This window comes from Columba livia, chromosome 2, assembly GCF_036013475.1.
Source record: "Columba livia isolate bColLiv1 breed racing homer chromosome 2, bColLiv1.pat.W.v2, whole genome shotgun sequence".
Taxonomy (NCBI): domain Eukaryota; kingdom Metazoa; phylum Chordata; class Aves; order Columbiformes; family Columbidae; genus Columba; species Columba livia.
Window position 1 is genome coordinate 23342009 of NC_088603.1, and position 24358 is coordinate 23366366.

General features: G+C 38.8%; 1 protein-coding gene across 5 annotated transcripts in view; it reads right to left on the reverse strand.

The window, feature by feature from the left end:
• Positions 1-47: 47 nt before the first annotated feature.
• LOC102095142 (ATP-dependent translocase ABCB1) overlaps positions 48-24358 on the reverse strand; it is a 57897-nt gene continuing 33586 nt past the window's right edge. For 4 of the 5 annotated variants that reach the window (XM_021290971.2, XM_021290970.2, XM_065050949.1 and 1 more), the window contains exons 15-28: positions 23955-24116; positions 22654-22812; positions 21617-21763; positions 19193-19297; positions 18353-18430; positions 15340-15423; positions 14276-14479; positions 10693-10793; positions 9368-9508; positions 7891-8047; positions 6553-6750; positions 4964-5170; positions 2928-3074; positions 48-1746 (exon numbers count right to left, since the gene is read on the reverse strand). In XM_021290971.2, the coding sequence (XP_021146646.2) occupies positions 1540-1746; positions 2928-3074; positions 4964-5170; positions 6553-6750; positions 7891-8047; positions 9368-9508; positions 10693-10793; positions 14276-14479; positions 15340-15423; positions 18353-18430; positions 19193-19297; positions 21617-21763; positions 22654-22812; positions 23955-24116 (2097 nt within the window). In that variant the 3' untranslated portion in view covers positions 48-1539. Of the gene's footprint in view, positions 1747-2927; positions 3075-4963; positions 5171-6552; positions 6751-7890; positions 8048-9367; positions 9509-10692; positions 10794-14275; positions 14480-15339; positions 15424-18352; positions 18431-19192; positions 19298-21616; positions 21764-22653; positions 22813-23954; positions 24117-24358 lie in introns of those variants that run through there. The other variant, XR_010469998.1, reaches the window with a different exon arrangement.

Genomic DNA, 24358 nt, shown 5'->3' on the forward strand with positions numbered 1-24358 from the left:
GTTTCATGTTTGATTTTATGTCTTTCAAAGTTGATACAGAGAAAGAATCAATTCGTGTTCTGGAGTGCTCATAATAGCCTGGTCTCTTTCTTGGAGGTGAATGACTTTCTGAAATCTCTTGGTTAGTGGAGCACGTGTCTTTATGATGCTGTGGTTTCTGTGAGATAGATTAGGATTTTGGATCAAGCTATGCATGGTGATTTTTAATTATTTTTTAATAAGTTCTGTCTCAGATTTTACAACATTTCACCCCTCAATTGGGTTGGTAAACCTGTTTGCAACAATGATGACAGTTTGCTTTGAGTGTTGATTTAAAACAGCCTGAAGTCTGATGATGGGTGTAATTTTGCATTTATTTGCATTTTTTTCCACACACCTACCCCAGCCTCTCTGAGGGGTTTTCGGAGCATAGAAATCCTGGCAGAAGTAAGGAAGAACACTTGCTGAAAGAGTCTATCATTGAGAAAACGTCATCCTGTCACGAGCATAAGCAGAATTTCCTGTTCAGCTGGGACAGTCTGTGCCTTGCCTAGGGGAATGGAGGACAGGCAGAAATGTATCCAGGGAGAACAAAATTAAAATCTGTGAGTTGTTAGAGCTACTTGTTCTGTGCTGTGGATGCGCAAATTTGTGAGCATGGTGTTAATTTGTTAACAAAGGAATAAAGCATTTCTGATTCAAAGTTGCTTTGCTAATTTTATGCTCTATAGACCATACGGAACTAATGCATAATGTGTTAAGTGGGTTTTTTTTTTTCCCTATGTGGATTTGGGAGCACGTATAAGTGATGCATGTGTAGCCGATGCAGAAGGAGCACTGTGCAGTAGGAGCTTCGTTTTCAGATCTGGCTGGTTAAGCTGAGCAGTCCTGATGTCGCAGGCCGGGCACCACTTGCTTTGAAGACGCTGAGGCTTAAGTGGGGGGTCGTGGAAATTGGCTGCACACATCAGTGCAGTGACAAGGCGAAAACAGGAGCTGGGTTTCTGCATCAGTGGGACTGAGCCAGTTGCCAGTCCCAACAGGTTTCCTCAGGCTTCCTTTGCCCCGCTTTGGGTTGCACACGCATTTATTTAGAAACAGTCGTACCTGGAATGGCGCTTTGGGCCTGGCTTTGCGGAGGAGCACATCACTGCCTGCCTTCTGCCTTGGAGTGCTGGCATGTTTGTGCAGAAGCAACAGCTACTCTGTTCCTTTCCAGAGACTGCTTTTGTGCCCAACGCTGATCCTCGCAGTGCCCACAGGACAGGAGGGGCCCTTCACACCCAGAGTCCTTCGTTTTTGCAGTGTGGCAAGTCAGCGGGGCCTTGTCATGACTGCTGTGTCATCTTTAACTTGAGCAACTATGAATTTTTGTGCTGGTGGAAGAAGAGGGTTGGGTTCTTAAAGCAAATGTACCGCAGTTATTTAATAGTTAAGGGGTATAAGGAAACTATTTACAGAGTTTGACTACAAAACCAGTAGTGGAACATCCTCAACAGTCTTATACAAAGGCCTGAACCAGCTGTACGGCTGCACTTCAGCAAAGGGTACTGTCCCCTGTCACACATTCCATGACCCAATTTGAACATTGACCAGAGAATAGTAGATGCCTTTTTCAGCCAGGAGCTGCTGATGGGTCCCTTGCTCTACAACCTTGCCGTTTTGGATCACGGCAATCTTGTCAGCATTTTGGACAGTGGAGAGGCGATGAGCTATCACGATGCAGGTGCGACCTTCTCTGGCTTTATCCAGCGCTTCCTGGACAATCTGCACGAGGAACAAACGAAAAGGAAAATTAAATACAGCAGCTGTTTCTACGTGTGGTGCCCTTAGTCTGTCATTTGTCATAGAGCAACGACAGAAGTGATGTTTCTGTGGCCTCAGAGATGAACACCTTCTACTCCCAATGGCTGGTTCAGATCCCTGTTGGTACATCTGGGGTGGGACAGGGGAAAGACCACGTGTTCATGCTTGTGCTGGCCCCAGAAGTCATCTCAGCAGTCTTCTCCAGGGTCACAGCCTGGCCATTCCCTAGTGCTGCAGGCAGATCTTGCTTAGTTTTAGAAACTGGCCTGAACAATTGGTCTGGTTAACTAGCCAGGCACTTTCTCACTCTCAGCAACATGGGAAACTGCTCCAAATTTCAGGCCCACTCATTGAATAATTACAACTTAATCCCCCAAATAGTTCCATTATAAAATTATGATATAATAAAATATAATGCTGGATAATTTTGTATTCCAGTTTCTAAGTACTCAGTATGCTGTACTAATTTGCCCCCCCCTTTTTATTTTTTCATTCTTTGAAGGCTATGAATTCTTTAATGTTACCTGATGTTCCAGGTTCTGCGGCCACAAAGATGTCAAATGTTGCAACAAAAATGTTTTAAAGATTGGTAATACTGAATTGCTTTTGAGATGGGGGGCTTGGTTTTTACGAAAGCAGAGCCTCCTGTTTGTAAGGCATGTTTTTATATAACGAATATGCTTACATATTTTTCTTCTAGGTTGATAATGTCTCCATTCTTCCCTGCAGTCTTCCTTTTATCATGGTCTCATGCTTCTGTTCTGCTTTGTGTTATTGGGCTGTTTCAAAATGCAGATAACAACCTGCTACACTGCTACAAGCTGCGCATGGGGAGTTTCTGCTGCTTCTCAACAAGTCTGGGCTGCTGGCAGGCCCATCCTTACTTGGCATCCTAAAGATTCCAACCGTAGGGACACAGCCTCTGAGTTGCTTCCTGAAGGAGACTCCTACAGCTACCCAGAAAGCCTCTGTTCTTCCGTAAGAAATATCTGGGCTTGTTATACAAGTAAGGAATAAATACAAATACTTGTTTTCATAATAGTCCTCTATTTCCAATTCAGTGTTTTAGTCTGTATATATCACAGCTACATCATGACCAGCCAACTCACAAATCCCCATTCCCTTTTGCAAAGCCAAGGTACCTTTTCACTTTCTGTATCCAGCGCAGAGGTAGCTTCATCTAACAGCAGGATTCGGGGCTGCCGTACCAGAGCTCGGGCAATAGCGATACGTTGCTTCTGACCACCAGAGAGCTGGGTTCCTTTGTCTCCCACACGTGTGCTGTATTTCTAGATACAGAAAGGAAGCACAGGTGTCAACCTGGATTTGGACCTAATCCTGTAGAGTGTGACACTGCAACTGCATTTCCACTGAGGGCCAAATCTGAGGCAGCCCATTTCTCAGGTGCCAGGACAGGTGTGGGTGAGGAGCCTACATACAGCAGCCAAGATGAGAAACACGTTTCTGAGTGTATTTAACTGCAGAGAAAACCCTGTGATGCTGAGAAGGAGCAGTGTCATTTGTTTTGGGTGGTAGACCAAGGTGCAGAGAAGCTAAGCACAGGGTGTGAGAGGCTGGGAGCAAACCCAAGACTCCATTGAGTGACAAGCAGCCCAGGCAGCCACTGCCGCAATTCTTCCACTATCCCATTCTCTGTAAGCAGAAATTTCAGCCTGAGAAACACCGTGAGTGATTTAGAATGAATGAAAAGCCAGTCAAATCCAAAATTGCATCTGTCTTGCACCTTATTTTAAACCTGACACAAATTAACTTGAGACATTAAGGGAGTGGAGCAGCTCCCATATGAGGAAAGGCTGAGGGAGCTGGGGCTCTCTAGCTTGGAGGAGACTGAGGGGTAACCTCATTAATGTTTATAAATATCTAAAGGGTTAGTGTCACGAGGATGGAGCCAGGCTCTTCTCGGTGACAACCAATGACAGGATAAGGGGCAGTGGGTACAAACTGGAACACAGGAGGTTCCACTTAAATATGAGAAGAAACTTCTTCACAGAACACTGGAACAGGCTGCCCGGGGAGGTTGTGGAGTCTCCTTCTCTGGAGACATTCAAACCCACCTCCACACATTCCTGTGTAACCTCGTCTAGGTGTTCCTGCTCCTGCAGTGGGATTGGACTAGATGATCTTTCGATGTCCCTTCCAATCCCTGACATTCTGATTCTGTGATTTGGTTCCCACTCTGCACTCCACCATTTGTCAGACTTCTTGATTACCTACTGTGTGCACAATGTACATCTCCTCATCTAAGGGATGAGGCTTTGCAGGGAAAAAACACCAACCTCCTAAGTTTGTGGGAATTTACTGAGGGAGAAATATTTACCCTAGCCCATATTTCCTCCATGAGCAAGATGACAAGAGGTGTTGGCTTCAGCTGATCGGTTCAGGCAGCAGGTAGGAAGAGCCTTTGCTTGCACTCACCTGCCAGCAGCTGCTCAGCCAGACATGAGCAGAACAACTCCTGGGAGTTTTTTTTTTCCCCCAGCATAATTATTTACAACCAGTGTAGAAAACCTGAAACTGCTTTTCCCTCCAGGATGCTATTTTACAGCAGAAAGGCCCACTGTACCGGAGAACTCAGTTTGTCACATCTAAAACAACTGGGGTGTAACAACGGGTATAAACAGGGGAAAGGAGAGAGGTGGGAACAAGGTGATGGGTTTCTGCAAGCCAGCTCTGTGTGTGGCTTTACACACCTGGCTAATGAGATGTTGTTCAGAAAAGGAGAGTGACACCAGCACCTATCAGGCTGCCTTGGCATTTTCCTACTGCTTTCACTTAACTGAAGGGAAGTACCCATCGTCTTTTTCCATACTCTGCCTGTCTGTTGCTCTTCCATGCTCTTCCATCTAGAACGGCTTGCCTGAGTATCAATATGACCCAGGTTATTTTATTAACAGAGACTTCTCTTTCAGGGATGAAGACCCTTCCCATTCAGGCACCTGCAGCAATAGGACTGAGCAAATGCCTGCAGCCACTATCACCTTCTAGCTCTCTGCTTGTCCTTCAGCTCTTCTGAGGTGGAAAATCCCCAATTTTCATTGTCTAATTCAGTAAGTCAGGGAAAAAAAAATGCTTTTAACATGTATTTATTTAGGAAAGCATGGAAAGACACTGTATTATTATTTTTCCAGTTGCAAGTTGGAAATGAGAGCCTAATTACCTTTGGTAGTGATTCAATGAAGGAATGGATGTTGGCTTCTTGTGCTGCATGAACAATTTCCTCATGCGGCACCTCCCGACTGTTATCCCCATATGCGATGTTTTCAGCAATAGTGCAGTCAAACAGCATTGGTTCTTGTGAGACGATGCCAATCTGAGCTCTCAGCCACTGAACATTTAGTGTCTTTGCATTTTGACCATCCAGCAGCTAAAAATTCAGAAATAATACCTTTTAATCATAGTACTTTATAGATGGCACTTTTAAATTTTTTTGATTTTTTTTTTATTTGTATATCTGTCTTTAGCAGATTGGTCACTCACACCATTTTATACCCTGAGTCTGTTAGCTTAGACACTTGTGCATTGCAGCAGAGATGGGGAGTTAAGTGTTAAAGTCTATTTACACTTGCAATAAATACAATAACATCAGACCTCTATATAAACCTTGAAAAACTCCACCTGTATGAAGTCACTGTATTTCACTCGTTTATCAACCTAACTAAAATAGCCAAGACAGATCTACTTGCTCTGTCATCTTCCTGTCAGTACTGGAGACATTCGGTACTTTGCTTCCGACAGAAAGATCTATTTCAGGAAGCAGAAGATCTATACCCCAAAGTGTTTCCACAGCCACTTTCTTTATTAGCAGCTTTATCCCATCTCCATTATGCTGGTCTGGGAATCAGATGTCCTCATGTCTCAAATGAGAGTAATGGAGGACAGTAATGGACAGTAATCCCAAACCCATAACTGAATATTGTCCTTGTACATCAGTGAGAAAAATTCCTCTACCACCACTTGCTCATGTCAGATGAGACAGATGTAAAACTCTGTACTTGAACTCCTTCTCTTCTCCCACTGTACCTTATCTGGACTTCAGCATTCACAATTATAAGTTGTTTAACTGTCGCCATTCTGCAGATGACTAATTTTGTCTAAAATAAAACTTCAGTCTATATTTCTGCTTTGTCCTCATGTCTTCTACCTAAAGCAGAGCTAATGAGCTGTGGACTAAATCATCAGCACAGATTAAATATGAGATCTCTTTATTTGGTAAGTACTAAACTGTCCTAGGAATGCACAGGCATCTATCTGCAGCCTCCAGATGCTTCAAGATCCAGGAGGAGCCATTCAGATTTTTTTCATCTTCCCTTTACTTGGTTTTTACCTGCTAGGTGATGATGCAATGAAGTTCAGTGGCTGCCCTAAGCTGTGCTGCCATTAAACTTTCAACAATTCATCCTTACTGTAATTAAACTAAACCTCAGTGACACCGGTAGGCTCTGGTCAGGCCAGTGTAGCACCTTCTCTCCATCTTGTTCTAGTCAATTGAAATGGCATGGGAAACTTAGAAGTGTTACTTCTGTTTTACCCATGATTGCACAGAGAATATTGAAAATCCTTGATTTTCAAAAATATTACAAAACATGTTAGAAACATTGACAAAAGTGAGTTGTTACACTAGCAAACACTTAATGAGATTATTTAAGAGAGAAAAAAAGACCCCCCTCAAACAAAAAAATTATATTAATAAAACAGGGTAAGATGTATCATGAACATGCAACTTCCACTTTACTGTGGAACACTCACCACTTCTCCACTGAGTGGATCATAAAATCTCTCAAGCAGCTGAACAACCGTGCTCTTTCCACAGCCACTGCTACCAATAAGAGCCAGAGTTTCTCCTTTTTCTACATTGATGTTCAAACCTCGGAGCACTTTGGCCTCTGGTCGGGTTGGGTAGTTAAATGCCACGTCATTGAATGTTACGTTTCCACCAAATATTTTCTGATTGAAACAGTAGAGTTAGATCAATTTTTTATGCTAATGTAACAGATCATAAAAGACTATGAAGAATATTCGTGAAAGAGATTAGTGGGAGTTTTTCCAAAGGATCAGACTTCTTTTTTTTCCTCAGAAATTAATATGTAGTGGGAAGCTATTATGAAAAAACAAATTATCTCCTAAATATACCTAATTCTCTCCTAAATGTACCTATCCTATACCTACTCTGCAGGTATATTTTAACTAAAATTCTGTTCCATAAACACAATTTTTGACAGCTTCTCTTACAGCATCTATTAAACAAGATTACATTTGAAAAGTAACAATAACTCTGGGCGGCTGACTTCTATCTGCTTTGCAAGGACCTTGTTCAGATTGTTGGCATGTCCTTTGCTGATTTTTTTTCCATTATTGTCCTTAGAGATACTGAAAATGATCTACTAATCTTGTTCTGTACACCAAATCAATCCTTCTACTTAAAGATATTTTCTAATTAATTTACTACAAAATATAGTATCATATATGTAATATGGATACATACCTACACAATAAGAAACATAGTTAATATGAATGAGCATATATAAAATGTAAATACAGACATATGCAAATGACCAATCAACATAACAGCTCAAACGTATGATACTTCATAAGACTTCATTGTTATTTTTCTTTATTATTTCTGTGTATATATGCATTATAGACATATATATACATAATAAACACAGGGTTTATAATATATATGCGATAGTTGTCTAGAATGTTCTGTCTTCTTTTTTATATGACCAGCCACATGCACCCATATGTTCACATACATTGCTGGTTACTAAAGCATATGACAATCTATTATGGACAACTTGCAAGTAGGTTATCCCTCAAAAATTTCTGGTTAAATATTAGAGGCTTAGTTATACATTCAAGATGCATGCTCAGGTGGCTTCATGAAAAAAGTCTTGAAAAATGATCTCTGCTGCATCAACCCTATTTCCACTGGCTCTTAAAGATGCTTCACCAAGAGACGGGATGTTTTGGCGGGAGAAGACACAAAGCAAAGCTTAATCTCATAACCCCAGTTTGGTTGCATGAGTCAGATGTGAATGGGTTCACTGAGTATGCTATGCTGTGCATAACACCGTGCTTACTTACAGGCTTCTCTCCCTCCTCGCTGTAGCTATCTATGGAGGGTTCTCTTTCAAACAGCATGAACAAGTGGGCAGCTGACATCTTGGCTTTGGCATAGTCTGGAGTGAAAGAAGTGCTTTGTCCTAATGCCATTGCACCAAATACAATAGCTGAAAAAACTCTGTAAAGATAACAAGGAGAAAAATATATTGACATCAATGTGGCGAAGGCAAGAAAAGCTTTTCTGTGAAGATTAGGGGCTTCAGATAAATACTCATTAATAAGGCTAAAGTAGGATAAGAGCTGTCTACTGCAACCTCTGTGACTTTTTTCCTTACTGAGAAAATCCATAATTTGTTTGTAAGGAGGAGGGTAGCACTCTAGGCTTCCCTTCCTTGCACACTTGTCTGGATTTATCTCAAATGGATGTGTTGATTTCTCTATCTGTTCTTAATTCATGAGATGTGGTAGGATGTATAGTTTCTTGCAGCTCAGTTTCTTCATCTATAAAATTGAATGTGTTGTGGAGCAGTCTGAGAATTACAGAGAAATTTGTCATTACACATTTTCTTTGAATGACTCAGTCTTCTAGCCACAGTCAAATCCTTGAGTTCAGGAGGAAAAGATAAAAGACAAATGGGAGATGAGAAAGAGGCATGAAATCTGAGATGAGCAATGGGCAGCAGGAGACACATGGGGAGGAGGGATTCACTTGCAAGCGTAGGGAAAGGGAGGGTAATGCTGGTATTTGAGAAGGGGTTGGTGTATTCAGGGTAAGCAGCAGTTTTAGCTTCAGCAGCATTTTTTTTGCCAGGCAAGAGCGTGGCAAGTGCTGAAACCAAGTGTGCGATGTGCACGGGAGACAAGGTGGCTATTGACAAACACGGACAGGGATTTCAGCTGCAGGGAGAAAAGCAGACAACTTCGTTAGATGCTGGAGATAGGGAGGGCAGAAAGAGAAGGCTGGAAAAGTGCCAGTCAGTGGAAACAATTCACTGACAAAACTCTCAGAGAAGCTTTCTCAGCTCTAGCTGGGCAATTCCCAGATTGGGTGTTTGCTGAACCCTTCTCCTGCTCCCCACCTCTTTTTCCCCAGGGCTCGTAATTTCCTCACCTCAGTTTCACTTGGTACTTGCTCCACTTACCTTTTAATCTTGTCCACCTGTGCTCCCTACAGCTCAGCCATGTGATTCTGTTGTTAAAGAAACCTTGTTGTCCATGAAAACAAGAAATGGCTTTGCTCTGCCTGTTTTCATGTTGTCTGTAATCAGGCCACCTGATTACAAGGAAAATTGTATGTAGGTTGCTAAACACGGTCTAAAATCATCACTTATTTTGGATTTGTAATAGTGTAAGGAAGAAAGGGGAATGTAAGGGTGAAGAATGGAAGACAGAAGTATTTATTGATTTTTTCAGTTCCTACTCCATAATTTCTTGACACCTATAGAAAAATCACAGATCACCAAATAGGCCAAAAAGAACCTAACAAAGAGATACTTACAAAAGCACATCTTTAAACTGCATATGTCCGTTTCTTACTAGATAGGCACCAAACCTAAAACACCCAGCGTAAGTAAAGTACATAATAGCTTGTGTAAAGGCAAAAGTAAATCCAAAGATATGTGCTTTCTTTACAGAATTTCTGTAACAGAAAAAACATAATAATGATCATATTGTACATCCACTAGTAACAATCAAGAATGTGAAGAGTATCCTATAATTAAAAGGAATCCACAACTCTTTATTTTTAAAAAGTAAAATAATCTCCAGCTCTTTGTAAGATCTTAACCTAAGACATAACCATTCCTACTGTTGCAATTCAAAGTTTCAACTGACACATGAGGAAAAACTTTAGAATTTCTACAAAGCAGAAATGAGTACAATAGAACAAATCTTTGTGCTTTATCTTATAGAATCACAGAATCATAGAATCATTTCACTTGGAAGAGACCCTCAGGATCATCGAGTCCAACCATAACCTAACTCTAGCACTAAACCATGCCCCTAAGAACCTCATCTAAATGCCTTTTAAACATCTCCAGGGCCGGTGACTCCACCACTTCCCTGGGCAGCCTGCTCCAGTGCCTGACAACCCTTTCCATGAAAAATTCTTTCCTAATATCCAATCTAAACCTCCTCTGGCACAACTTGGGGCCATTTCCTCTTGTCCTATCACTTGCTACTCGAGAGAAGAGACCAGCGCTCTCCATGCTACAACCTCCTTTCAGGTGGTTGTAGACAGTGAGAAGGTCTCCCCTTAGTCTCCTTTTCTCCAGGCTAAACAGACCCTTACATTGAACCAAAGCAAATGACAATTTGTGAAGTTTCATGTGATCTGCAATAGTACTTTGACAAAATAGCAGAGTAAATGAATACAGAAGCTGCTATGCAGGTCTACCCTTCTGGTTCCATCTTTGGGAAAATCCCACTGATTTTTATAGAAATCTTATAGGAATTTATAGGAATCATACAGATAAAGACTGACTTCCAGTTTGCTAAACAATAGACTCCCTCAGAAGAAAGGGCTTGTGATTGTAAGAATTAATTAAAAATTCCATTTCCAGAATTACAGCAGTCAAAAACATTATGGAGACATTGGGGAAAAAAGTCATTTAGAATGTTACCTTTAGAACATTAGCCAAAATGTCAAGAATATTAGCTTGAAGGGAAAGATAACCCATATTTTTTATCTCAAAGCTGAGTTTGGAATGAAAAATTTTATGATGCACAGACAGAGATAAATTATGGTTCAGTTTATTGGTGTTAATTTATGTTCATTTTGAAAAGGAATATTTCAGTAACTATTTTAAAGAAGGATTTTTTTACCTATATGATGCTTGCAAACCTTGTTCATACATAAGCTCAAATTTTCTTTCCTGAGTCAATGTAACAACAGTTCGAATATTTTCTATGGCTTCTGAAGCAATCTGTATTGGAGAGCAGATATCCATCATCAGAAAAACAGGTTTATATGAAAATTTTTAAACATAATCTGATAAATAGAATAACTGCAATAAAAGTATGCCTACAATACTGTTGAAAGCATGGTTGCAGCATTTGTAGATATGCTGCTGCTAAATACATCCAATTAGCATGCATTGTAGCAGGTGAGACAGCATTCATTTTAGCACAGGCCAGCAATGGGATTTAATTTTCCAGTGAGCTTGTGCAACCTGTCCCAAGGATGATGCCATGCAGCTGTCATGGCTGTGGGAGCCCAGACAGGAAAAACTGAACAAGCTTCACCACCTGCAAATGCGTTTGGGGCTGCAAAGTAAACTATATGTCCACATTTTCAAAAATAACTAGTGATTGTGAGCTCTCCCATAAAGAAATGACTTTTCCCAAGGTTGCATTCTCAGCATTTTTTGAAAATTAGGAGTCTTTCAAAACTCGTAAAGGAGAAACTCAGAACCACTGGCCAATCCTAAAAATGTAGATACTGATTTTCCTGGCCCATATGGCAGCTTGGCATCTAATTCCTGTTAATTTTATATCTTTTAAAATCTTCTTGGTTTGCCATAGAAGAAAAATTAGAGAAGTTTTCCAAAATGATTAATGATGTTAGGTACTCAGTCTTGATTGAAAACTAGTGGCAGATCATACCTTAATTTTCTCAGTGCTTCCCAAATATTAAGGGAATTTACTTGTAGTTAATTAATATCATCAGCAAATCTTTTAATAACAGCAGCTGATTTAGGCTTGGTCAGGAATCCAGCAAATCAAAACTCAAAATGCAAAAAATCTTGGAAAGTAATTTTGTAGAGTATATTCATAGAGCACTGCAGCCATATCAGCTTATAATTTAGTTCCAATGTACACATTTTAGGGGAAAAGAAAATGCAAAATTATCCATTGTCTAGAAAGTGACCCAGGACCTGGGACTCAAGCTCAGTTTCTCACATGTCGTCACCCATTTAAGATTCGCACACTGTGGAATCCCACCACTCCCACCAAAGCCCCCGCAGTGTCGGTGCTGTTCCAAATCGTGTGCTCGTGGGTTGTACCAGGAGCTGACGAGCTCCATTAGGTAAGTGTGTGATGAATCCTGCTGCTCATAAGGAAGGCACGGAATACATTTACTCTCTTTTAGCTATATTGTTTCTGCACTACCTTTCGATGAGAGTAGTTTATTTTTATCTCTGGTGTGTGAAGATGGTGTTTCTCCACAGGCAGTTTTCCAGGAAGAACCCTTCTTTTAAAGAGAAGAGTAGATTTTTACCTAGAGCTAAAAATAGATGCTTGGGACTTGTATTCCTTCAGGTTTGCTTGATCTGTTGAATGTGAAACATTTTGCCGAATCGCTATGGAAATACATGTTTTAAGTTTTCCCAGAAACTGGGAATCTACAAAAGATTGTTTTGACTAATACAGTCTGCCAAAACCAGATATTCAGGTCATCATCTAACAATTATGTAACTGTTCTTACAAATAGTCTCCAAGGAAGCTGTCATGAGATAATTATAATCAGCTGTAAATAACCTGGCTATGAGATAGCTTTAAAATATTTCAATGCATAAGAATGTACTCAACAAGGTTACTTTTTTTGGCAAAGCTGTATGAATAATTAGTTATGGTATCTTGAATTTTTTCTTGATTACCCTGTCATGTAAAGAAAAACAGATGTCTTTCATTTTTTTCAACAAATATAGTATTTTAAAAAGAAATCTCTTTTAACTTCTTATTTTAATGTGTAACAAAACACCTTTAGCCTTGTGAATTATCAGCTTTTACTGTAAATGTAGAAAATAGCTTGGAAGCAAACATGACTCTCAGCCTTCAACTCAGTAAGAAAAAGGAAAAGCCTGGCAGCTCCAAATACATGAGAACTAACTTCCAAAAGCTTAATTATACCCATGCATTTAGCAGAACCTTCTTTCTACATCATTACTTCTACATAATAATTACAATAAATACTTAACTTACGAATAAGAAACACAACAGACTAAGTAGCATGAGGGATAGGATATTGAAATAATTAAATAAAGTGGAAAAACTAATGTAACTAATGTAACTGCTCATAAATATTACCTGGCTCCTCTACAAGCACCATGTTTTCTTTATGTCTGTATTACAGATAAGACTAGTTTTACAGACATGTAAAGTGAATTTTTTCTCTGCACAGACAATTTTAAAATGCTTTGAGGCTGAGAAGCTTTACAGTTGTCTTACTAAAAACATTTAATGAATTTTCTCCTCTTAGAAGCAAGATTGTTCTGGACTGTTTCTTTGTTTTTCTAACAGCCAACCTGTGGGCTCACAGAAGTTTCCAAGTTTCACTATCGGTGAAACTTGGATACTTACTCTCATTACTCTCTCTTGCCTTTTCCCAACCACTGTTATCAGCCAATGCTGATAAGTAGCCAGTGCAATCATTGTATGATCTGGAAAGTGACATAGAAGACAGATAACAATTTTAGCCAGATCATCAGCCAGTGCAGTCCTTGCCCTGGATACTTATTTCAAAAGAGCATTGTGAGACTTTGCTTGTTAAATTCAAGTTGCATTGTAAGCCTCAAATGAAAACTGTTGTAGAATTCATGATAAATGAAAGATGAGTGAATTCCCTTGAATTCTCTTGTCTGTTAGTTACGTTTTTACTGGACTTATAGATTTATACCAAAATGCCCGGCAGACAAAACCAAGAGAAGTTTCTTTTTATTTTAGTGTGAAAGGGGCTAGGAGTAAACACCCCAAACCATTTTCTAATCAGCCTTGGTGCACAGAAATGCCTTGGAGAAACTTTCCTAATATAGATCACAGAATCACACAGAATCACAGAATGTCATGGAAAGAGCTAATAAGATTCGCTGCACCCAGACTCCACTGCACAACTGACGATGGTGTAATTGGGAGGGAGGGAAAGGGCAGAAAATCACACAGGTGCTGTGCTGCTTGGGGTGTGTCAAAAACCCTGTGGCCACAAAGCACAGTCTGTCCTGAGACGGCACGTCTTGGGAAGTGAGAAAACAGTTCTTCCTAAAGATATGAGATGAAGTGACAGCCTCCCTCTTTGCTGCCACACTCACACTTTTGTTTGAAGCAGATTCCCAGGCTCCTGCTTCCCTTCCCAGCTGAGAGGGGAAGAAATGAAAACCAGAGCGAGAGCCTGCAGGGCACGGTCAGCTACGCTCTCACCATGATGTTTCATGTTTCCTTGTCACTGGGGGTTTCTATACTGTACCTTTTTATATTAATTTTTATTAATTTTATATTAAGCCCATAGACAACTACAAGGTGTGAGAAATTTTCAGCTTTGTATTTGCTATATCACCATTCTGTCAGAACAATACAACAGTGTAGACTTTTACTTATTTGAGGAGTTGACAGTTGATCCATCACCAACGTCCCTATTAAGCAACATTGTGTATTACAACATAAAAATAGATAAAAATGTCACTGAACCCACCTTTCCTGCAATTTCCAGTTCCTTTTTATCTTTTTTTGCATGTCCAGCAAGCATCTTCATTTCAATCATTCCTGTAACAGCAATAATTGGCACAATGGCTAAAAGCAGAAGAGTCAGCTGCCAGCCATGGATCAATGATAAAACAATCCCAGTCCCAAGATTAGCTACATTTTGGGCAATCAGTGCCAGTCTTGAACCTGTAGCCTGGAAAAGAATGAAACCATTGTAAATCACTCTGTTTTATTTGAAAACTAGACAGGAAATTTTTGTTACCTAGACAAACGAGATTTATTCACCACAGGACATCTGCAAATGTGTAATTTAGTCTAAATATTCTGCAGAACTGGATGCTTTATCTTTTGAAAAATGATTCTGTTGTACAGATCATTCCCCCAAATCTTCTGTGTCTTATGTAGCCTCTCTCCTCTGTTTCCATCTATTCACTCTGATTTGTAGTCCCTGTTTTCAGGTTATGCCCCAAAAACCAAAAAGACATTTCATAATGCTCATGTTTTTTATACATAGAACCATGACTTCAAACTTCCTAGGTCTCCTGAAACGTGACATTTCCTAACCTGGAGTCTGAAATGACCATTTTTTCTCTCTGACAACTTTTAAGCATTTGAACAAACACAGTGCTGAAATGAGCATAATCCTCATTTTGAGGCATGCGCTCGAGAATTTTGTTAATATTTGTAGCATTTAGTATGGAAGCTCAGTGCTGTCTAGACGTCTAAGCAGGTCGGATAAATAACTTTAAATAAATGGACTTCTTAAGGGTATGACTCGTTTATACTGGCGATAACAGGACTGAACATTAGCATGAACTAAAAGCAAATATATATATAAAACATATCTTACCCACTATTATGATATTAGACTTTTGTGTGACAACAAAATAAATATTATTTAATAAATATTTGTTTACTAAATCATGTTAATTATTTAGTAAATAAGAACAGTTGCCAGATGACTGTGTATGCTGGATTTCTAGCTATCAAATCCAGTCTGTAACTTACTCCATGCTAAAGCAGGTATGAAAAATGCCAGTGCTTGTTACTTACTCCTTTCACTTGTGACGCATCATTAGCAAGTCTTGTAATTAATGCTCCAGTGCTATTTTTGGGATCATCAAACCAGCTGATGTCCTACAACATGAAATCTAGTTATGATAATCTTAAAACCTTTAGTCTGCACATCACCTGATTAGGCTACATAAAATAACTTAATCACTCTGGATTACAACGGGATGACACATGTGATATGGTGTTTCTAACGTGTAACCATAGATACAATAGACCTAAACGTTTAATAAAGATATAGGAACACCAAATTAAAACCTAAGTTGTATTAACAATCTGTATATCCTTTTTGCAATAGCACAAACATCACCATATTATTTCATATTAAATGTAGCTTTACAATAAATTTTTGCTTGTGTTTTTGATGATCAGATGCTCACTAAATAGCAATGCCAAAGCATCTGCCATTTAAGGACTATTACTTGGGTGTTTAACATACATCTGCAAAGACTACTAACTGAACAATATACTTTTTCCTGTTAAAAAGCTAAAAATACATCTTAATTCTCTATCAGCTACAAGTACTGTGAAATCTGTTTCTGCTGCAAAGTGTTTTAAAAGTCTGAGTGGTGCTGCAAAATCTCTGTGGTGCCTGAGAAGACATATGTAAAATGATATGCAGCGCTGGGAGATTGCTCAAGACTGCCTCTTTCTCATCTGGGCGACACTATTTTCAGCAAAAAAATATCAGCCATGTAGTTTTGTGTCTCATTAGCGATTCACATTAATTGATCAGAGGGAGCAGTGACTCTAAAGCACTTATTTGAAAACTGAAATGTTTGAATTAAATGCAAAACATTTGTCTTGCTTAAACCCAAGTGAAAATAAAATATTCACTCTGTCTTTCCTCTAGATTTGACAAATTTCAAACCAAAAAGATCACTATAATGAAACAATCTAAGTATTTGTATCACTTTATATACACATAATTCTTACCAACAGTATGGTATTTTTCTGTAATAACTGTCCATAAGGTTGCTGTAAGAGCTTTTATATTTCCTACCATTAGTTTATAAATGTATAACCTTCAGATCAATAAACATGGTACATTTTGATTTTAGGGGTTTTATTACAGGTGAGGGATTGTTTTTAAGTGCAGTGAAGTACTGGTTCTTAAATACAGTATGAAAAAAGTATGTAAAACAAACAGGTAGACTGTGGCTGCAGGCTAATTTAGCCAGATGGTTGCTTCAGAGTTGCATGATATGGAGAAGGCACCACATGTGTTGGTGCTAATACACAAAATCCTTCCAGGTCCCACTGCTGTGGTGCATGATACTTGAACGTGATGCCAGGTGGACACTATTTTCACACCAGAGTGAGAAAAGTGAATATAATTACATTACTTGACTCCTCAGACCATATAAACCTCTCTGTTACCTTTAATGTCTTTCAAGCCCTTCTACCAGGGGTCTGTTGAGATTCAGTATGGTCTTCCAGACCCCACTTTCCTCCAGGGCTAGTCAAAAAAAGTCTCATGGAACTTAATTTCCAAGGAGGTAATCTATAATCCCTCCCCATGTAAATCAGAAATAAGGGGCATCTGGGCCTCCAGACAAAGGGGTTAACGAAAGGGAAGCTGATGAAGCTCAGGTTGGCTTGGGGAACTTCTCAAGGAGGAAACGACCCTCTGTGGAGACCAGGAAACCTTCGCTCAGCTGTTGGAGCTGAAGAAGTGGTGGGGTTGTGCCTGTATGGAAACCTCCCAGACTTGTCAAGGTATCAAACCAGCATGGCTGGGATATGCCACCGTCTGTAGCAAGCGAAAGGCAAGGGAGTGATGTGTCTGTCTCACATTGCTCTGCTTTCTGCTGCCTCAGGGATCACACCAACAGCTGGGTCAGCTGGGAGCAAAACTTTATGAAACTTCAGGAATTGATGATCTCTGAGGTCTTTTCCAACCCAGTCGATTCTGTGATTCTGTGACTGAATTTATGCTGTGGATTCATCATAAGATACTAAGTTCAGATGATCCTTGTGGTCCGTTCCAACCTGGTATTCTATGATTCTGTGATTTCCTTAATGTACTTGTTGAATTAAAAATAAATAAAGAAATAAATACATAAATTGGTACAAAAAGCAACTGGTAAGGATAGAAATGGCAGCAAAAGAAGGGCAGAAATACCTGAGTTAATTGTAGCTGTGCTGAAAGAGGAACTGGAAACGCTGGTAAGGCTGCAGGGCAGCTACCAGTGCAGGCAGTGATTTCCAGGGAGGCCTCACCAGTTTGCACTGGTACGGCACATGCTGCAGCAGAGCTCGGATGCTGAGCAGCTCAGCGCTGCACGAGCTCCAGGAAGCAGCTGATGCCAAGCACCAAATGATGCTGATAAGGCTGCTAATGTGCATAGCTGGGATCCTTGCCATCCTCCTCACTGCCTAGCAACCAGAGACGGCTGTGCTTGGATTTCGGACTAATTATTTTTAAAAAGCTTCCACTCTGTTGTTCAATGTACTTCTATTGACAGCAGAGTCCTGTTCCTGCCCCTGACCCCTACCATGGCTGTCTTTGGCTCTGTGCGTGCTATGTAGGAGCAGTCACCAGTTTAGTGAGTGCAGCAAGTCAGATATTCAGGTCCTATAACCTTCACTAGTAATTATATACATATATATATGGAGTTAGCTGACCATGAAGGCTGATCTGAATTTCAGATTCAGCCTCTCAGAGTACAGCCTGCTTTTTCTGGGTACTTTGATCTTATTAAATAAGCTAAATAATTACTACCATCACCTTTGAGCTTTCTTACACTGGTTTTAAGATGATGTCTATTAGTTATATTACTAGGAAATTTTTAAAACCATTAAAAATATCTACTTGGACCTGTTATGAAGATTTAGTCCAGACAGTTTCTAAACTGAGCTAAAGAAATCAGTGTGGTATCTTTATGGATATGATTGCTGCATGACTACTTAAATAAACACAAAGACAATTTATGGCATGTAAACAAACAAGCATTTTTAAAGCTCTTGAAAGCTAAATATACAGTGCTTTTACCTGTCTCAGCATTGCTTTGAATGCCATGGATCGAAGCCTCATTGTAAGGATCTCTCCAGCTTTGCCAAATGTGAAACCCTGTTTAAGAAAAAGAAAAAAACAAGTAGCTGAGCAATAACTAAAGGGGTTTGTGCATGTAAATGTGATATGCATCAAGTCACATAGCAACTGAACTGATTTATATAAGAACTTGGTAGTTTTCCCGCAATGTACCTAATTCCATCCATTGGCAAAGTTTGTCATCTGCCTGGTTTGAACTTTATGTGCCTCCACTACAATCCCATAGACTGAAGATGTGATTTGAGATACTATTTAACTTTCATGATATGGAGCTTTGAGTAATCATAAATTAAGCATATGATGTGGTCTTCCTTGGTTATTTTTAGTATGTTTTCTTAGAAATCCAAGGGATTGAATTCAGGTAGGTTCATGCAGAGTAGTTTCAGTGCAACCAGTTTCAGATGCTGACAGGAGTGTTGCATGGAGCTCAGAGCAGGTGCTGAGACAACCATTTATGCGAGACAGAAGATTCAAAACCTGATCTAGACCAGTGCTGCCAACATTGCTGTCAGTGCTGTCAGCATTGGGTTTTCCTACACAGTCAGTGATGGAGGGTAGGTCTTACACCCAAACTCTCCTTTGCTGTGCAGATGTGGGTCAGCTTATAGCACAGGCAGAATTTGAAACCTCTTACTATATTTTGAACTTATCAGATAGTGAAAGTTCATAATGTTTTTTTTTTTTTGTTACATACTGCTTGATACTGAGGTGCTGAGAACTTAGCATAGTTAAGATATAATGCCTCAAACACCATGCACAATTGCAGAAACAGAAACTTACCTGAAGAAAAAAAGTGACAAAAGAAATTATTCCAAAACCTAAGAAGAGTAGTGCATATGTGCTATTTGTGTTCCTGATGGCAGCCTCTCCCTTTTCTACAAACATCTATAAGAGAAAATTTTGAGAATTAATTTACTTGCTACAGTGCAATAATTTCCCGTTATCATTACATACATGCTATATGCATTACATGCACTTAAAGTGATAACAAATACATTTTCTGTTGAACTAAGCCTTTTTTTTCCTTGACGTTTATAGATCTGAAGTGATTTTACATGTGTTGTGCATTAAGGCTTCATTGGTAATTTGGCAAGATAAAATCAGTGATATACGTCAGTGAAAAACCTATATCAATAAATTATTATTGCAATTCACACCTGCAAAATGCTGAGGTATGTCTTTCAAGACTCTAGAATAGCATTTCTGGAGACACTGGCTGAAGATTGTTGCATATTAAACAGTGACTAGGTAGTGAGAGAGAAATATGGAAACTGTTCTTAACATGATGTGTTATATTTTACAGACCCATTTTTTTTTAGGCTAAGACTCAGAGATAAACAGACTTCTATTGTTCATTTACTATATGTTAACAAACAAAAATAGTATTATTTAGGATTTATGAAGAGTTTGCTTTGTTATGGAAATAATTTTCCATTTAAATATTCCATGCACTTATTTTTCTTGACAGTGTGTAAATTAATATTAAAAATGTAATATCTTCAAACCATCATCATACTTTAACATATGGTAAAGAAATCATAGTTCATGAAGCAAGGAGATCATATCGCAATAAAAATAGTGCTCCTAAGTTTGGACACATCTTACAAGGTTAGAGGTCTTCAAAATCCTAAGTCTTTTAAATAGATCTTTGAGGATGTTATGTATTGTTTGTTGTTGCATTGTGTTCACATATTTTGGATGTTGAGTAACTGTCATTATGTGGTTTTATTTTTTTTTTAAGAAATCTAGTTTGCCTTGCTAAAAACTTGTTTATTGTTGGCTCAGACTGACTCCAGTTTACCTTGTTTTATACCTTGGTCCATAGCATTAAGAGTTTCAATGCAATTATTTAAATTTTCTAATACAGAGTTGTTAAGAATCCTATCACACCTGAAAATATTTTAAAAAGTTTATAGAGTAAATGAATGTTTTAGAAAGGAAGGACTTTAATTCTATTTTTTCCCAATATGTGTCTTCTGTCCTTTGTCAGATTATTTTCCATGTTGGACTAATTTGGGGACAACTGCTGAAAGATCGCAACTGCATAGCATGCTCCCCTTCCCTCAGGGATGTTTCCTGTTACTCTTTGCATTAAAAGCTGAAGTGTAACACCTACATAATACTCTTTTCCCAAACAGTTCTTTGGAAGAAAACACCTCATGTATGATTACAAAAAAAATAAGATAGGCAATTTCAGTATCTTTCTTGTTATATGCTACAGCTTGACTGGTTGTAAAGAATGCTCCAGTGAATGGAGATGTTGCTGTGCTTTCATTTTTCCCTTTTTCTTGTGTTGTGCTGAAACCATGAAAAACACGAGAAAACAAGACTGAGTGCCTCATCCCAAAACAGTCAAAACAGGAACCTGAAGTTCAGCTTCCAGGGCTGTATTTGTTTCTAAATGGATTCAGACTCCTATAGCCAACAGATAAGATAATCTTTGTTTTCTACAACTCATGCAAGTAACCTGACCATATATTCTTTCTTAGAGTGCCATATGAGTACCATATGGCATATGGGTACACAAGTGTACATAAATACATATACTTGTCCTCTCACACTCAGGTTGTCTCTCTCCTGCACTGTGAAAACCATAATAATACCCTGCACTGTATCAATTTTAACACCTTTTCAACAAAATAGGGTGTTCTGACAGAAAATGCTGGAAAATTCCCACCAGTATGAAGTGTCACTTGCTTGAGAATGTAACTTCATTTTCTAACACCATCAATTCAGGTTTACAGAAATTCTCTTGTATAACAAAATGTCTGCTCAGGCCTTTCATCTTGTTGCTTTTGCATTGTTTTGTGCCACATCACACCTTCTGAGAGGCTGTGGCTGAGCACACATGGGCGGGACAGCGCAAGGATCCCCTTTCAGGCCTGCGCTGCTCAGGATCACGTTCTGCCTTCTCTAAAGGGGTCAGAGTGAAGCACATTTGGAGAGGTCACAGGAGAACCTCTCCTCTTTTGGTGTTGGGGAGCTGATCTGCTTGAGGATGTGCAATTTGCATCACTGGTCTGTGGGACACTGAGCAGAGGATATGCATTCTCCATAGTAAGGAGCTTTGCCCATTCCTCACCTTTGCAGTGCAAATTGAAAAAAAACCCAACATCATTTTCTTGATTTATCATAAAGGTAATTAGGAAATAATAACAAAAGGTAAAACATACAATGAAGACTTTTACTTTGTTTTATACTCACCCCTATAACGTCAGAAACAATGACTGAAAATATGGGTTGCAAGGCCCCATTGATAATAGCACATAAAGTTCCAATAACAAGGTATGGCCATTCAGTTTTATTCAACTCCATAATTTTAAAAAATGAAACTGGAGGTATGCTTTTATCCTAAAATAAAGGGATTCCATCAGTACAAATATAATACATTAACAGAAGAAAATGAGGGATGTATATATTATTTGTAATATCTTTCTTATCTCATATGCCTTGTTGGGAGACCCAACCTAACTGATTTTTAAAACCCATTACAATTAACTGCAGAAATTCTTACTGTTACTCAGTACCCAATAATAATAACATAAAAGAAGAAGGAAAGGACCAATGAATGCTACGTTAGCTCTCATTTCTTCCAACAATAACAATTTGAGCCTCCCCCCAGAAGAATTAGTCATAAATCTCATTTACCCTTCATGGGACTATCCAGAAAAAAGAAGTTATGAATTTAAACAAATTTTTTTTGCATTTAATTGTATTGAATGTTAAAATAATTACTTCTTGCTCATTGCTGAATATGACCTCTTTCTCCTTTAGGTGATTAGTTAGCTTGATAATTATGTCTTAATTTTCATTAATTTATCTGCTAACATAGATGTTTTAGACAACAGATAGTAAAACATCTAGACAAAAGTAGTAATTATTTTCTATTCAGAGTTTATTATTTGAGTTATATGAGTAATTACCTGCTTTTGTTATTGTTCTACAATTAAATACATTAACACGCTACTTAGGCTATTCCCATACTCAAGTAATTTTGTTTCATAATTTTACTTGACTAAACTATTTCAAGTTCACAACAAAAAATAAATTTGAGCTTCAAGGGAAAGGACTGTTTCCATAGAAATCTTGTGTGATTTTGTCAATTTATGTGTCTTTAACCAGACACATAGGCTGCCTTCGCACATTTTGTTAAAAAGTTACTTCCTCTCGAGTGGAAGCACATTTCTTCCTTATTCCGTTAGTTTTGAAAAACACACATGTAAGAATACAGAGGCACTCACAAGCTCAGCAGCTTCTACATCAGGTTCACCATTCTGTATTCTGAACCTTTTTATGCTTTTCTGAGTGGACTGTCTTTTCTGTATTGATCCTTTCCGTGCCTCCTGTGAGACAAATGGTGCATTACCTTCTTCCTCTAACTGATCCTCAGTCCCTGATGCCTGAAATGAAACAGTGTGATGCTAAAAATTAGTTACAGCCATATTATCTTGTACGTTCAAGTTATGATCAATTCTAAGTAACAACTGCTGTTAAGTAAATGGAAGATTGATAAGAACTGAGCAGTGTTACCAAGCCCAAGAAAGTGTTAAAGCTTCTTTAAGTCATCTCTATACACAGTGAAAAACTTGCCAATACACTCATACTTACAGGGGGAGGGGAAAAGTTTTAGCCACAGAAAATTATTTTTTTACTTTTTGTCAAGTTAAACTGTTCTGAAAACATACAGTAGAGTTAACTAAGTTAACTGAAGACACTCCCCCAGCAACCCCCCCTCTTTAAAATGTAAAAAAATATATAAAAGAGCCTTAAAGTAAAAGAGTTAAAGTCAACAAGAGGAGGGAGCCATGAAGAACAGGAGCAAGAATTCCAGCTGCTTCAAAGTTAAGGTCTGCCAGAAACTGTTTGAGAAGTTCAGGGGACAGCTTGAGAGATAAAAATATTCAAGATACACCATGTCTGAGTGACAAAACTTTGGGTGCCTGAGTCACTAAGATGCTGGTGATTTGCAAAAGCACTCGCACAAAAGAGGCTGAGTTTTCACAATGTGGGTGGGAAGCACTGGAGGACGTGACTTGAGGAGGGTGTGGAGGTATCCTTGGAGGTATTCCAAACCCAGCAGGACACAGCCCTGAGCAAACTGCTCTGACCTGAGTCCGCCCTGTGTTCAGCAAGGGTTGGACTAAGTGAGCCACGGAAGTCCCCTCCAACTTGAGTTCTTTTATAATTCTGTGATTTGGAAATGTAGTCTGAAAATCAATCAGCTCCAGAACTTCATTGTTTGTCACAATCTTCATTTCTGCCTTCTCACATACTTCATTTTTAATGTTATACTTTTAAATAAATGTTTTTACTTAGAATTTGTGTAATTCACAACTTTGAATTAAACTTGAACATTTTACTTAATATAAAGTTTCCTTAATATGAAGTTTAGCATTTTTCAAGGAAGCTTTTTTTCCCACTAGAGTTTTTCTGCTGAGAAAACACTGCAAAGCTGGAGGTACCTTTGAGAGCAATTAAATTCAGTTAACGCAATAGCACACAATAAGATAAAAGCTATGAAAAAATGCTTGTGAAAAGGTACCTGCATATTAACAAGCTTGTAGTAGATTCCCTTCTGTTCTATTAAGTCATTGTGAGTCCCTTGTTCTGTGATGACACCGTTTTCAAAGACAGCTATAAGATCCGCATTTCGAATTGTTGACAAACGATGAGCGATAACAAGTGTAGTTCGTCCTTTCCTGACCTGGAAACAGCGTAATGATGGCCTCACATTAGCATTGTCAGGTACATATGATATTTCTGCTGTTCATATTAGAGTTGAACAAAATATTTTAACTGAAATATTTTCCTTGAAAACAGTGTTCTTGTAAAGATAAAAATTGTCAGTTGAGGGATGTTGAATTTGACAATATTTTTCAGTTCCTCCAAGGCAAACTAAAGCAAAAATGTAACTTAAGTCAAATACTGCAAAACATATTTTATTTG